Source organism: Aspergillus uvarum (genome assembly GCF_003184745.1).
Source record: "Aspergillus uvarum CBS 121591 unplaced genomic scaffold BO82scaffold_6, whole genome shotgun sequence".
In the NCBI taxonomy this organism is placed as follows: Eukaryota; Fungi; Ascomycota; class Eurotiomycetes; order Eurotiales; family Aspergillaceae; genus Aspergillus; species Aspergillus uvarum.
Genome location: NW_020291303.1, coordinates 525,521 through 537,992, shown reverse-complemented (window position 1 = coordinate 537,992; position 12,472 = coordinate 525,521). Strand labels below are relative to the sequence as shown.

The following is a 12,472-nucleotide window of genomic DNA, read 5'->3' as shown; positions in this document are numbered from 1 at the left end:
GTCAAACGGACGATTGTTTCACATTGACAACTCAAAGCAACACCACTAGTCATGCATTGCTTCTAACCAATTTCGGGATGAAAGGTCATTCTTAAGGGTTTGTCTCAGGAAGTGAAGTTTTGCTTAGATAATGGTGAAGGAAGAGATGTGATTCAACAAGAATCTCGTTGGCTGAATTCGCTTTTTGATGACGTTGCTTTAAACACATCATTGCCAGAGTTCACCAGCACCATCAAAGTCGTCACACAGAGCGAGAAGCATGACGCTACTGCGCGATATGAGATGACTGACCATCCCCAATGTTCCGACCAGTCAGTTAGGCACCCAACCTGACTGTCACCTCATCCATTTCGGGTGACCATTTTCTGAACTCCTTCGTCGGGAGATGGTTTTCGAACATACATTCGATCTCAGTTGGGGTTCGGTTTCTCATCTCCGGCACGAGAAACCATGTTATCATCAGTGCCACGATACTGGAGGCGGAGAACAGGAACCCTGTTTTAGCGCCCAATGCGCCTTGGTCCGAGTTGAATGCATAGGGCAGTACCAGACCGGCAATCCCAGTTGCCAGACAATTCACGAGCCATCCTAGTCCTTGCGTCTTGGCGCGGAGCCGTAGAGAGGATGTCTCCGCGCCCACGGCGTAAGTTGCCGGCCACACTCCAGCTCCGTTGAAGACGACGACCAGACAGAAAGTCACAGCTGAGTACCTATCGGTCATTAGCAGACGTGCCCCCTTAGCCTGACACTTGAGGAGTGAGAGAACAACTAACCAGACAGTGACTTCTCCATGAAAACAGCCGGCAATGCCCATACCCAGCCACAACAGTGCGATGACCCCCAAGCTTGCAATGATGAGCGACACCCGGCCAAATCGAGACAGCGACCAGAAGCTGAAGATGTTGGCTGCTAACCCCAGCCCAAGGCTGACTTGCAGCATTATGATGCTTGTATTCGCTCCCATGCCAATGATCTGCAAGAAATAGCTAGCTTTGGCCAACAGCACGAGTCCCAGCATATTCGGGATCATGTTCACGAAGAGGACGATGATCGTGCGCCGCCGGTTGACACCCACGAAACACTCGCGGTATCCCGCGGATTCTTGCTCCCCGAGCTGTGCGGATGCGCACAGCTGCTGGATCTTGGCCATGGAGTCCACCTCGGCGGAATCCAGTCGTTTCTGTGCTTTGAGCGCTTCGTCCAGTCGGCTCTGGCGAACAAGATGCGTAGGGCTCTCCGGGACCATGACGGACACTAAAAGGGACAGAGCTGAGAAGGGCCATTGCGAAAGGAAGCAATTCAGATAACCTCTCGCGCCGGGAGTGTAAAGGGCATTCCGGACCACCGCGCTGCCTACCAACTGGCCCACGAGTGTGAAGATGGGAAACAGGGCGAGAGTCGGCCCTCGTAATAAGGTAGGTAGAACTTCTGACATATAGGTCTCAGTCGTGCATACGATCATGTACACGGCAAATCCCTGAACCAATTTCCCCGCTAGGAAAATAACCCTGCGGTCGTCGATCTCGGTCGCAAGATTGGAGACATACAACACGGCGACTGCTATGGCGGAAAGCAGGCTGGCGATGGCTAACGAGAAGCGACGACCGATACGGTCCTGGACAAAGCCGCTCACAATCGCACCGAATAAGCCCCCGATCGGGCCGGCCACGCTCCACAGGCTCAGCCAGACAGAGGGAATGATCAGTTGTCCCTTCAATTCCCGACCATAGTCACGCCTTGCGAATGTGAGTATTGAAGAGGTAGACCGCGGGGTTCAAGAAACCTCTTACTGGAACTGTGGCATGGATGACACATTGTTCACAATGACCATATCATACCCGTACAGCAGGATGCCGGCAGTCAGAGCAACGCAGTAGCCCAAGATCTTATAGGATTGCTTGATGGTCGCCCACACCGTCGGCTGGGAGATGGATCGAACGTCCTCGGTTGAAGAATTGACATGGTCGCTGTTCGGGTCATCTGCGTCTCCTGAATGAACCTGAGCAGATTTCGACTCCATCATATCGCATATGCTGGCTGCCCGTGGGGGTTGGCCTCAACCTCTGTCTCTGTCGCCCATTATGTACTCCAGGCTCACGGCTTGACTTAACTCCGCAAACACGGGGAAAATGCTGGACATTTCTCTCAAACAAAGCAAGCAGAGTTTTCAAGACGTTGCACAATGCAGGGCAACGCTGTCCTCCCCAGCCACAGGAGGGGTTGTGTGGGCAGTTGCAAGCGGTCGCAGGCGGTTGCGCAGCCATCTTAAGGTCGCATTGCCCTGGGATTCAGCGGTTGTGATTCTGACGGTTGGAACCAGCGAATAGGTGAGTTCTGGGCAAAGAAGCAAACATGCAGCATCTGCTCCCTGCACCAAGCAGCTGTCCGAGGCTGGTGATCGAGCATGGAGTCCCAGTCACTAGGGTTCATCCTTGGGCAAGTCAATCCCGGGCTTGTATGGTCCACCACCACGCAACCGGGCAACGAACGACGCTAACTTAGTCACTTGGCGCGTAAGCCACAGACTTCCGTATGAGTATTTTGTGATTGCGACTTCGCATTAGATGCTCAGTCCTCTATGCATGTGTACAATCTGTGTCCTTGACATCAATCTCGCGAATGAATATTCGTTGCTGCTCATCTTGTGCTGTGCATACTCTTTTCTACCGAGTATCTCATCGCCTGGGTTTGCACGGAAAGGGCGCCCGTCTTCACGTGAAGCGGCAGTTACCGAAACTCACTCAGAATACACGGCAAAGAAGGGCAGCCGATTCCAACCCCGCCAGGTCCCTTCTGATGCTGCACGCTGTAGATCAGGTTGTTTATTGGGCCAACATTCGCTCGCATGCTGCACCGATTTGCCCGGTTCGGAGAGTTTCCCCCCTGCCTGGCGAGTCAGAAAGTCTGGTTCTGTCATGTTCGGCAAAAGGAGACACCATCCGCACCGCACCATTGTCTGGTTTCCCGATCCGCGTGGGTTTGGCGTGGGCAGGATCGACACCGGTAATAAGACGTCAAAAGTCCCGTGGAATGGGGGTTGGTCCAGTCGGGTTGGGTTTGACATTGACACTTTTGACAGATATGGAGTTGGCAGCTGTCTGTGATTTTTTTTTTTTTTCTCTTAGTTTCCCATTGATAGTCACCGCGGCACTCGGAAAGGATATCCATGATCCATCTTTTTGTCTGGTGCTAAATTTAACGGGAAGGGGAGGGGGGATCAAGTTGGATCTGCCCCGTTCATTTTTTAGGGTGGGCACCGGCTCTGTTGTACATTGCTTGAATTGGGAATAGGCGAACCGACCAGTTGGGACGTGCCCGCTCTGGCAGGGGAGGAACATTAGGATTGCCATTATTGCCCTTCCAAGTGCCCAGGAAACATTCCCCTGATTCCCTGAAGGACCTTCCTTCCTTCCTTCCTTCCTCCCTTCGACTCCTGCCTAAGCCTCCTAGGACAATTGGGATTGTACTTGATAGGCCGGTCCCAAGTCGCGTGTGACAGGTCACCCTGGATTGGCTTTCTAGAAGTCTGCAGGTCCGACAACGCATTTACTTCTTTGATCCTGGTTTCCGTTTTCCCTGTGCCTCCGAGGAGTCCGGGATCCCAGAGATCCACTCACGCGTGGCAGCCCAAACCCGCAGGAATGAGGGGAAGGGCGTTTCGTCTAGAGTGCCAGTCGCATAGAATCAGCGTCATAACTGCTCGGTAATCCCGAAGAAGAGGCGACAATCGCACGTGGGAATGCTCGGACTGATGGCGACGGATTACATAGTAAACTACTGGTGATCATTGGCATCCGTGGGTTGCTGATTGATTTTGATCTAGGATTGGGGGGAGTCACCTCCGGCGGGGGGTGGGAGCGGATGGCGGCGAATGACGAGCTTTGATCCATGGGTCCTGGCAATTCTGCACAACATTAGCACCATCAGAACCATAATCGATCCCAGAGCCATGGATGGCTTGCGCCCTCATGACTTCCTTAATTGAACTTTTTCGCCTTCTTGCTTTTGTTCCCAATTCACCAGTTCTTTTCTTACTTTCTTACTCGTACTCCTGACTCGACCGTCGGGGGGTCTACCCAATGCGGAGATACAACCGAGGCCGAGTGGAGTCACCCCCGTTTCCGGCCATTGACGTGAAATTATCCCCGGGGCAGCCTGAGGATAACCTTTAACACTATCAGAGACTAATCGTGTCGTCGCTCTGACCACAACGGCTCGGTGGGGGGGAATTGCTCTTCGCCACGACGCATCCGCACGAACAATCATCTTGGTTTTTGATTAGTGATGATCTCATTCCTGAAATGGTTGCTCGTACTGAGTCCAGTTGCTCTAAGCGAAGGGGCTCTTGGCTTTCCTGGATCCTCTTCAGCCCAGGGCTGCCCAGAATACACTTGGTGGGTGGATGCGTTAGACTTTGGACCGGCGCACCGTCGATCTCGGTCTGCATTGAGAGAGAGAGAGAGAGAGAGTGAGAGAGAGTAAAAGGGCGGCGATGTGCAGACACAACCCTAGACCAGTTTAGCCTGCTATGATCACCTCTGACCAGGGCCAGACGGTCGACCGACTAGATTAGCGTGCCTGAAGTCAACTTCCTCGGCCCTCTAGACCGTGTGTGGAAGTGGAAACGGACGTGCAACACTTTGAAGGTTTTCCCTTACGTCTCCCTTCCCGAGTTCCCTTTTTCCCCATCGTTCACTCAAATACCGGTTGCGGTTCCCTTCGGCCCCTACCTCTAGTGTTTTGTTTCTCTTCTCTCTCGCCTCTCTTTTCTTTGTGATTTTTAGTCCTCCGGATTATGCCTTGCTTCTTGCAACGATAGCATGGCAGCAGAGGACCGCAGCCCGGAGGTTAAGGCGGTTGCCGCCGTCTTTATGTCCGTGGCCTGCATTGCGGTGATACTGCGATGCTATGTGCGCGGATGGATTGTTCGAGCGTTTGGGATTGATGATTGGGCTATGGTCGTTGCTATGGTGAGTCCCTACCTATCAACCGGTGGCCGTGATGAGTGGGACGAGAAAGCTGATATTCTCCGTCCCTAGTTATTCTACTGCATGTTCTCCGGATGTATGATCGGAGGAGCCATCTACGGCACAGGCCGACACTTCAGTGTCCTGGATGCGCACCAGCGCGTGACAGCCATGAAGGTACGATTCGCCCCGGGCAAGCTCGAGAATGCCGATGGTGCGTGCTAACATTCCATCCACAACAGTACTGGTGGTTCTGCGAAATCGCGTACTGTTTCTCCGCCATGGGCTGCAAGATCTCCGTGTGCATCTTCTTGCTGCGCATCACCGTGAAGCGCATGCACATCTGGATCCTGCGCATCGTGATGGTCCTGACCGTCGTCGCCGCCCTGGTCTTCATGTTCCTGATGCTGCTGCAGTGCAAGCCCGTCTCCTATTTCTGGACGCGCAAGGCATTTGACGATAGCATCCATGGGGTCTGCATCAACATGGAGATTATCATCGCCATGACCTACGTGTACAGTGCGTTTGCGGCGCTGTGCGATTTCACCGTGGGCATCTTGCCGTTTTTCATCGTGAAGAACCTGCACATGCGCAAGCAGACGAAGATGGCCGTTGTGGCCATTCTGGGCATGGCTTGCATGTATGTTTAATTTTGGTTTTTCGTCGGAGTGGTATGGCAGACTGACTGACCAACGAATTCTAGTGCCTCATCCGCGACGATCATCCGCATTCCTTGGGTGCATACCTTTGATGACCCGGACTTTCTCTGTACGTTTTCTCCGCTCCTCCCAGTCTGCCAATCTTCCAAGCTAATCCTTGTTTCCCTCTAGATGCCACCGTCGAAATCGCTCTCTGGTCCAACATCGAAACCGGCCTCGGAATCACGGCCGGTAGTCTCGCGACCCTCCGCCCCCTCGTCCGCCACTGGCTGGGCTCCCACTCCGATCCCAACTACTACGACCGCTCCCCTTTCGGCGGTCCCTCCGGGTCGCGTCGCATCGGCGGCGGCGCCAGCAACAACCCCCACCACCACCACCACGCCCGCTCCCACGAACGGCCCATGCCGTTGGGGTCGCTGGACGAAGCCGCCGTGCAAGGGCGCCTCCGACCGGACAAGCTGGCGGTGACGGTGACCACCATCCACAGCCAGCGGGGGCCGCTGACCTCGTCGAACAGCAGCGAGGAGCAGCTGACGGCGGGGCTGTCGGGCGAACGATCGCCCGGCAGCAAAGATAGCCGAGGCCGCCGCGACCGCAACCGCGACCGCGACCCGGAGTCGCATCCAGGATCCGCGGGGGGCGGCGGCGGCGGCGGCGGCGGCTTTGGCGGGATCCAGCGTACCTTCGAGGTGACGCAGACCTCGTCGGCCGGGGATGATTCGTGTCATGAGCATAGTATGGTTTAGCTTTTTTTTGTTTTTGGATGTACGACTACTGTACAGAATTATACCCTTGGTTGTACTTGTCTGGTCTGTGGGAATTGAAGTTGTATGAGTATTTTGGGATGGGAAGGGATGGGATGGGATGTATATACCACTGAAGTTATGACGTTTTCCTTTGTTATGCAGTACTATTATCTTGCTTTTTACAGAGTCCTTGACTTGGGTCTATTTAATCAGAGTTCATGAACCGGTCTAACACTAACAAACACACCTCGTCCCTACTTCACAAAATGGATAATCGCCAAAGTTGATTACCAATAACCACCTGCCTAAACCAGCCAAGCGGCCGGCAGCTTTCCCCGGGGGCGGGGAGCTTTGAATAAACTTCGGCAAGCAAGGGCGCAAGTCCCTAGTAGGATTTCAAGTAAGTCTCCTGCATGAGGCCTGATTATCGAGGGAAGAAAGGGGATCGTGATCTCGAGACGAGCACCCGCATTAGCAGCTGAAACACCTCACATTTACGCCGTAGTCCGTACTGGGTCTGACTCGTGGGGAACTGACCTTGCTGAATGCCGTTAGCTGCGAGTTAAGGTGCTGGCGTGGGCTGGAATTAAGGTTTCCAGAGGGCGCCGGAGCCGGGCGGACCCAGCGTTCGCTCTCGGGATTTGAGATTCGATGCGAGATTCAAGATTCTAGATCTTTTGGATCATGATGATGTATCTGTTTCTGCTGGGGGGGGGGGGGGGGAGGGAAGTGCGGTGTATCCATGGCTGGGATGGGGGATTAGTCAGTTTCTGGGTTGTTTGTCGACTTGGATAAGTGGGTATGTTAGGTAAGGTAGCTAATGTACTCGGTCAGCGGTACAGCTCTAATTCTATGTTGATGGTCCAATGGAACTACTGTTCTCGACCGATGTTTTTTGGGTTTATCATAGTTCTTCTTCATCTAGTTCGTAGTTTGTAAACGTCAACATACGCGGATTGACCACCGCGGTCAAAGCATTTCAGGGTAGAGCGGTGTTCTTGGTAAGTTCAGTATTCAAAGTTTAATCAGAGGATAGATCTCTTGTACCCAGATCCACCAGTATGTGTATAGCAAACTAGTGCTGCTTGTCTAGTCATGTTGAACTTCACTACAAAAAAAGTCAACAACAAAAACCAGGGTATACTTAACACAACACAACTTCACTCCCTCCACCCGCGCTAGATGCACCGCTCCACTAACTCGATGATGTATAAGCTGCACTAACACTTTGAACTCCAAGCACTAGAATCATAATATCAAGAGCGAGAGCAACACAAAACCGACAGTAGAGAACCCCACCCCTCCCACTAAAGTATGCAGTTGCTACGTAAGTTGATCCGCCCCGCACACCACGATAAGATCCATCACCACACCCAAAACTAAACCCCAATAGGCCGGAGATCGCATCCAGCCCTCCAGCCCTACTCTGTACTTCCTCAGGCTCCAGGCTCACCCCTAAGGGTACGAACCACACCTCAGCCACAGAAGCCCAAGAATCAATCATCACCGAGCAGAACCACCGAGCAGAACCACCGAGCAGAACCACCAACGCAACGCCACAACCCAACCCCAGCACCAGAAACCATCGTCATCGCCGAAGATCGATCATCGATCCGATCGCCCATCTCGATCTTACACCGGAATCCCGATCGACCACGCCACATTTCTTCGTGCGGTTTCTGCTGTGCTATGCTGTGCTATGCGGTGCCTGCTGACGTTTGAGGGCGGTGATCCAATCACAGAGACAAACAGAGGGGCAGAGGGGGGGGCAAGGGGGCAAAGATCGATCGGGAATCTTGGGCCATCGAGAGAGTCGATCGAGCCCATCGATCTAGCGATCGAGATCGAGATCGCTGGTTTTGGGGTGCAATGCAATGGATGGTCTTCCCGTCGGGGATTGGTGTAGAAGCTGGCTGACTACACAAGGGGGTTGACTAATGTATTTGCCAGCCAAGCGAGCCTGCAAATCTACTGAACAGAGTACGAATGTAGTATTTCCGAGCCTTGATGATACTGCTTCGAACATCTTCGATACGGTTCTATGATTGGAATGCTTCCCCAGACACCAGCAACAAACCAATCCATCGCAAATGGGCAAGAAACTTCGATCCGGCCAACGTCAAATGTTTGTTCCATAACCAGGAAATCCGAACTTGCCAAAGGTAGCTGAACACCCTGAGCCATCCTGTCGTTAGATGCGCAGGAAGATCGTGCCATTCGACATCACCACATCCCCTTCAAGTCCGACCAGTCATTTGTTCGCTTTCTCTTGAACTTGCTTCAATCTGAGTAGAGAAAATCAAGATCTTGATTGCCACGCCTGCTCTAGAACTCAGATGGCTTCCCTGCGGCCATGGATTGGGGCACGAGTTAATCTAGATCCGTCGCGAGTTTGGCACGGTTGGCCGTCAGAGCAATATCATAGAGCATCTCTGCCTGGGCCGCCGGGAGTTTGTCGTCTGTGTTGCGCGCGAGAATTGCACGTCGAACCACGTCTGGACAGTCCTGTTGTTGTAGGGCCCATTTGGCCCCGTCCAATTTGGAAGAGAATTCGCCCGTGACAATGAATCGCCAGCCTCGGCACGCATTGAGAATGCTGTTGGGAGAGTTGATTTCGTTTGCGTGGTGCCAATCGAGTGAGTCCGCGATGGCTTCCAGGACCCAGCGTTGAGGGATCGCGCCGAACGCGTGGGTCGTATCAGGGCCGTACAGGCTGCAGCCAAGCTGACGTCCCATGGCGATATCCAGCAGAAACCAGTGGCTGGACTCGTCGGCGGGATCGAGGCTGATGTGATCAGGCTGGTGAAGCCCCGTGTTGAGATTGAGTTCGAAGCGAGGGTGACGACTGGCCGGATACACGGCGCTTTGAGCATACACCACGAACTCGAGTTTGGTAGCCGGGCAAGGTAAGACGGCGTGGGTCAGGCGGCTTATAACTGCCTGCTTCTCGACGGTTCTCAGCCGATCCTTCACTACGACCTGTACGTCAAGGTCGCTGAGGCCGGACTCGTAGGCGCCATAACTCGCCGACCCAAATAGATATACTCCAACGAGCTGGTGTTGCAGGTATTCCGCCAGACGCTGTACTATTTCCTCGAGATAAGCTTTCACCTCTTGTGGCAGGTTATCAGCCATTGTTGTGTTGCTGTTCCTCTTCTGGTTTATTGTTGCCAGATCTGAGGTTGCCAGGCCTTCTTTAAGGCAAACAACCCCCCCCACCTTGCATAACCGGCTTACTGTCACGTGCCGTATCTGTACGTAGTGATGGGTGGTTATTGGTCGGCACGGCACGGCCCTGCGTACCTACCCCAGTGAACTCCGCGCCAACTGGCAATCATGGGAAAATGGTCGAATTCCACAATCCCCCCCGTCGTGACGATATTCTTAGCCAAGACCGAGTTGGTGGTCGCCATGGCCATGATTCTCGATCCCACTCGCCTTGCATCTGTGCCCGCGAGCCCCGCTCCCGAGAATGACACTCCGCCCTCCCACGCGGTCACCGTCGCCCCTGCGGTGGAACGGGTCCAAGACTAAGATCTGGAGAGTACTGGCCACCTTCTCGGCGCCCAGAGAGCACGTACAGTACAGTGCTAATCCAGGCTACTGGCTGGCATGATCCAGCTCCAGCTCGCCTACGCCAAGAGCTATACTATAATTTCCCTTATTTACCTGTCCCCATTTCGGGGCTACACCATCTCCGCTGTCGTGAGTAATCTGATTCCACCAGCGCCTGGGTCGTCGCGGCGTGGCGTTTATCGGCCCAGCATGTCATTTGCTTGCCTTTGCCGTCATCTCAACACGTCCCCCCTTCCCAGTGCTGGTGATAATGTACATCTTTGTCGGACTGGGTAGCGGGTAAGTTCATTATCGGCAGCCTCTGCTACGGATGCGCTAATACTGATAAGGAAAGGCTCGTAATGAGATCGGTCGACCGAGTATACTAGACATCGGGCAACGCCCACATCTCGGGGTCGGGCTCAACGTTCTGATGCAAAGGCCGAAACGACCGTTACGATACGTGGTGTTTCGGTCCGATACACGGCTTTAGAGGAGAAAAGTTTAAACTGATCCTCGGCGCGAGGGCATGACAAGTTGAGGGATGTCTGCTGACCAGAAGATTGGATTGCAGGCAGAAGAAAGCAAGCAAGGGAAAAACAATTGGATCCCGTTTGTGGATACCCCAGATCATAGTTTCTTTTTGTTTTTTTTTCTAAATTGAAGAAATGTAGCGAAATACCTTGACCGTCAAATGAGGTCCTGCATGAATGATTTAACGATACAACAGCTGTAACATGTTACTTGAGCAACGTTTTCTCTATTTCTCGAAAAAATTTCAGGAATAAAATCTTTTATGAATGACAAGTCCTAATCCACAAGACAAGTCTTCCATCACTATTGACGTTTTGCGCTGAATGTTTCTACCTGAACAGAATGATCGCCTATGTGCAATATATACTCCCGAACCAAAGCTAGTAAATACGCAATTTTCTCTCCCCTTCTCCAAAGCCCGACTACAACCCCCAGCTCCGATGCTTCCGCCAATCCTGCCGCGTCGCCTCGTACAAGTCGTCCACATTGATCAGGTCGACCCCCTCCCTGACCAACACATGCCAGACATGGTTCCGCAGCCCCCGCGGCCACCCGGGCGTGCCCCAGTATCGCACCTTCAGCCCGCGGGCGTGCGCGGCGGCGACCTGCGCGCGCACCAGGGCCAACTGCTCCTCCGAGAACCGATTGCCGGCGAGGCTCCCGATCGTCCGCCGGAAATTCACGGAGGCGTAGTAGCTGTTCGCGCGGGTGTAGTCGTCGTCGACGTGGGACCTCGCTGAAGGGGTATCATTGACGCTGCTTGCCGACGCTTCCAGCTGGTCGAGCGGCGCATCGTAGAAGACATCGCGGTAGGTCGTATTGGCGACGACCCGATGGAAGGGGACATCGCCCGTGGCGACGATGGTGAGGGGCCGCTCGACGACCGCCGTGCCGTTGTAGTGCGTCAAAAACCCGCCGGCGCGCAGGGGCTGCAGCTGCGCCAGCACGGGGTCCCACAGCTCCTCGCCGTCGGTTTTGAAGTCGATCAGCAGGACGAGGGTCTGTGAGGGGTTGGTGGCGAAGACCCCCGCGGGCGGATGGTGGTTGTCATGGTGGGCGGGCTGGAGCTGGCTGCTGCGCGTGTTGTGTTTCTGGAGCAGGTCGAGCAGCGGGTCGAGGTAGAGGCTGCGCAGGGTTATGTCCGAGTGCAGCGTGAACGGCGTGTGGCCGACCAGCAGGTCGCGGTTGGACGGCCAGATGTCGGCCTCCACGCCGATGCAGCCCGCGCGCAGCGCCGAGTAGAGCGGCACGTCGCGCCAGTAGTCGTTGTGCGAGTGGCAGTGGACGGGCTCCACCCCGTGTGTGGTCCAGTGCGAGAAGATCGATGGCCGCCCGCCGGGGACGAGCCACGCGTCGAGACGGGCGTCGAGGTCGTCCGGGAAGAGGTATACCAGGCCGGTCCAGGTGATGGAGGCGAGCTTTAACGTACCGCTGTAGGAGGATTCGGTGTCAGTCGTCACAAGGACAGACACATCATCTCAGAGGCCAAATACACTCACAGAACGAACACCACGCCACAGAATAGCCGCCGCAGAGCGTGGATGATTCGAGCTTTGCGGGAGAGCGGGCGTGCAGGGAAGGAGCGTCGAGGTCTCGTCCTTGGAGTGTAGAAGCTGCGAAATAGTCCAAGAGGTCCTATAGATCGCCTGCCACTGGCTGACGTCTTTTTCAAGTTGTCTAGTGGTAGAGTCTCGAACTGGGAGTCATCCATCTCCGAGTCTTCTTCAGGCACCACGTCCAGCGACTGTGGGATGGAAATGGCCCTAGAGGAAGAAGCTGGAGTATATGGTTGGGTGAAAGACATCACCGGGGACTATCTGTAGCAGTTCACGGACAGGAAGTAAGGGAGCATGTTGAGCAGGTCATCTGGAGGTGGGGGATAAGCAGAGGATAAACGATGCGAGGCCATCACTCTTCTGGTACGTTGACGTGTGTACGTTCCCAACACCGATGGGTCGGAGCCAAGCCTCAGTGCCGAAAGCTTGTCTTTCCCTGGAGCTGACGCGGCCTG

The 12,472-nt window shown here is 54.3% G+C and overlaps 5 protein-coding genes across 5 annotated transcripts; 2 read left to right on the top strand and 3 right to left on the bottom strand.

The window, feature by feature from the left end:
• Positions 1-7: 7 nt before the first annotated feature.
• On the bottom strand, positions 8-2,442 carry BO82DRAFT_327401 (MFS general substrate transporter). Its single transcript, XM_025632963.1, has 3 exons — positions 1,791-2,442; positions 774-1,736; positions 8-710 (listed from the first exon to the last, which is right to left on the bottom strand). Exons 1-3 carry the CDS (start codon positions 2,021-2,023, stop codon positions 317-319), a joined length of 1,590 nt encoding a protein of 529 aa, XP_025495872.1. The 5' UTR covers positions 2,024-2,442; the 3' UTR covers positions 8-316.
• A 1,943-nt stretch (positions 2,443-4,385) lies between these two features.
• On the top strand, positions 4,386-6,470 carry BO82DRAFT_327399 (putative integral membrane protein). The gene is made up of 5 exons (XM_025632962.1): positions 4,386-4,970; positions 5,040-5,144; positions 5,210-5,607; positions 5,671-5,735; positions 5,798-6,470. Exons 1-5 carry the CDS (start codon positions 4,821-4,823, stop codon positions 6,370-6,372), a joined length of 1,293 nt encoding a protein of 430 aa, XP_025495871.1. The 5' UTR covers positions 4,386-4,820; the 3' UTR covers positions 6,373-6,470.
• A 1,883-nt stretch (positions 6,471-8,353) lies between these two features.
• Positions 8,354-9,543, bottom strand: BO82DRAFT_350994 (streptomycin 3''-adenylyltransferase). Its single transcript, XM_025634297.1, has one exon. The coding sequence runs from the start codon at positions 9,505-9,507 to the stop codon at positions 8,743-8,745; it is 765 nt and encodes a 254-aa protein (XP_025495870.1). The 5' UTR covers positions 9,508-9,543; the 3' UTR covers positions 8,354-8,742.
• A 165-nt stretch (positions 9,544-9,708) lies between these two features.
• BO82DRAFT_429168 (uncharacterized protein) lies at positions 9,709-10,624 on the top strand (the record flags this gene model as incomplete). Its single annotated transcript, XM_025640508.1, has 3 exons — positions 9,709-9,894; positions 10,100-10,227; positions 10,278-10,624. The coding sequence occupies 3 exons, from the start codon at positions 9,709-9,711 to the stop codon at positions 10,288-10,290; spliced, it is 327 nt and encodes a 108-aa protein (XP_025495869.1). The 3' UTR covers positions 10,291-10,624.
• An 87-nt stretch (positions 10,625-10,711) lies between these two features.
• BO82DRAFT_327395 (uncharacterized protein) lies at positions 10,712-12,467 on the bottom strand. Its single transcript, XM_025632961.1, has 2 exons — positions 11,961-12,467; positions 10,712-11,892 (listed from the first exon to the last, which is right to left on the bottom strand). Exons 1-2 carry the CDS (start codon positions 12,263-12,265, stop codon positions 10,884-10,886), a joined length of 1,314 nt encoding a protein of 437 aa, XP_025495868.1. The 5' UTR covers positions 12,266-12,467; the 3' UTR covers positions 10,712-10,883.
• Positions 12,468-12,472: the final 5 nt, after the last annotated feature.

What these genes read in the sequence shown, in the direction of transcription:
- BO82DRAFT_327395 (XM_025632961.1), bottom strand. Translation starts at nt 12,265, where the DNA reads ATGTCTTTCACCCAACCATATACTCCAGCTTCTTCCTCTAGGGCCATT. An exon ending in TGTGGCGTGGTGTTCGTTCT is followed by an intron (nt 11,893 to 11,960) that starts GTGAGTGTATTT and finishes ATCCTCCTACAG; the next exon opens with CGGTACGTTAAAGCTCGCCT.
- BO82DRAFT_327401 (XM_025632963.1), bottom strand. Translation starts at nt 2,023, where the DNA reads ATGATGGAGTCGAAATCTGCTCAGGTTCATTCAGGAGACGCAGATGAC. An exon ending in TCATCCATGCCACAGTTCCA is followed by an intron (nt 1,737 to 1,790) that starts GTAAGAGGTTTC and finishes CACATTCGCAAG; the next exon opens with GCGTGACTATGGTCGGGAAT. An exon ending in CATGGAGAAGTCACTGTCTG is followed by an intron (nt 711 to 773) that starts GTTAGTTGTTCT and finishes AATGACCGATAG; the next exon opens with GTACTCAGCTGTGACTTTCT.
- BO82DRAFT_327399 (XM_025632962.1), top strand. Translation starts at nt 4,821, where the DNA reads ATGGCAGCAGAGGACCGCAGCCCGGAGGTTAAGGCGGTTGCCGCCGTC. An exon ending in GGGCTATGGTCGTTGCTATG is followed by an intron (nt 4,971 to 5,039) that starts GTGAGTCCCTAC and finishes CTCCGTCCCTAG; the next exon opens with TTATTCTACTGCATGTTCTC. An exon ending in TGATGACCCGGACTTTCTCT is followed by an intron (nt 5,736 to 5,797) that starts GTACGTTTTCTC and finishes GTTTCCCTCTAG; the next exon opens with ATGCCACCGTCGAAATCGCT.
- BO82DRAFT_350994 (XM_025634297.1), bottom strand. Translation starts at nt 9,507, where the DNA reads ATGGCTGATAACCTGCCACAAGAGGTGAAAGCTTATCTCGAGGAAATA.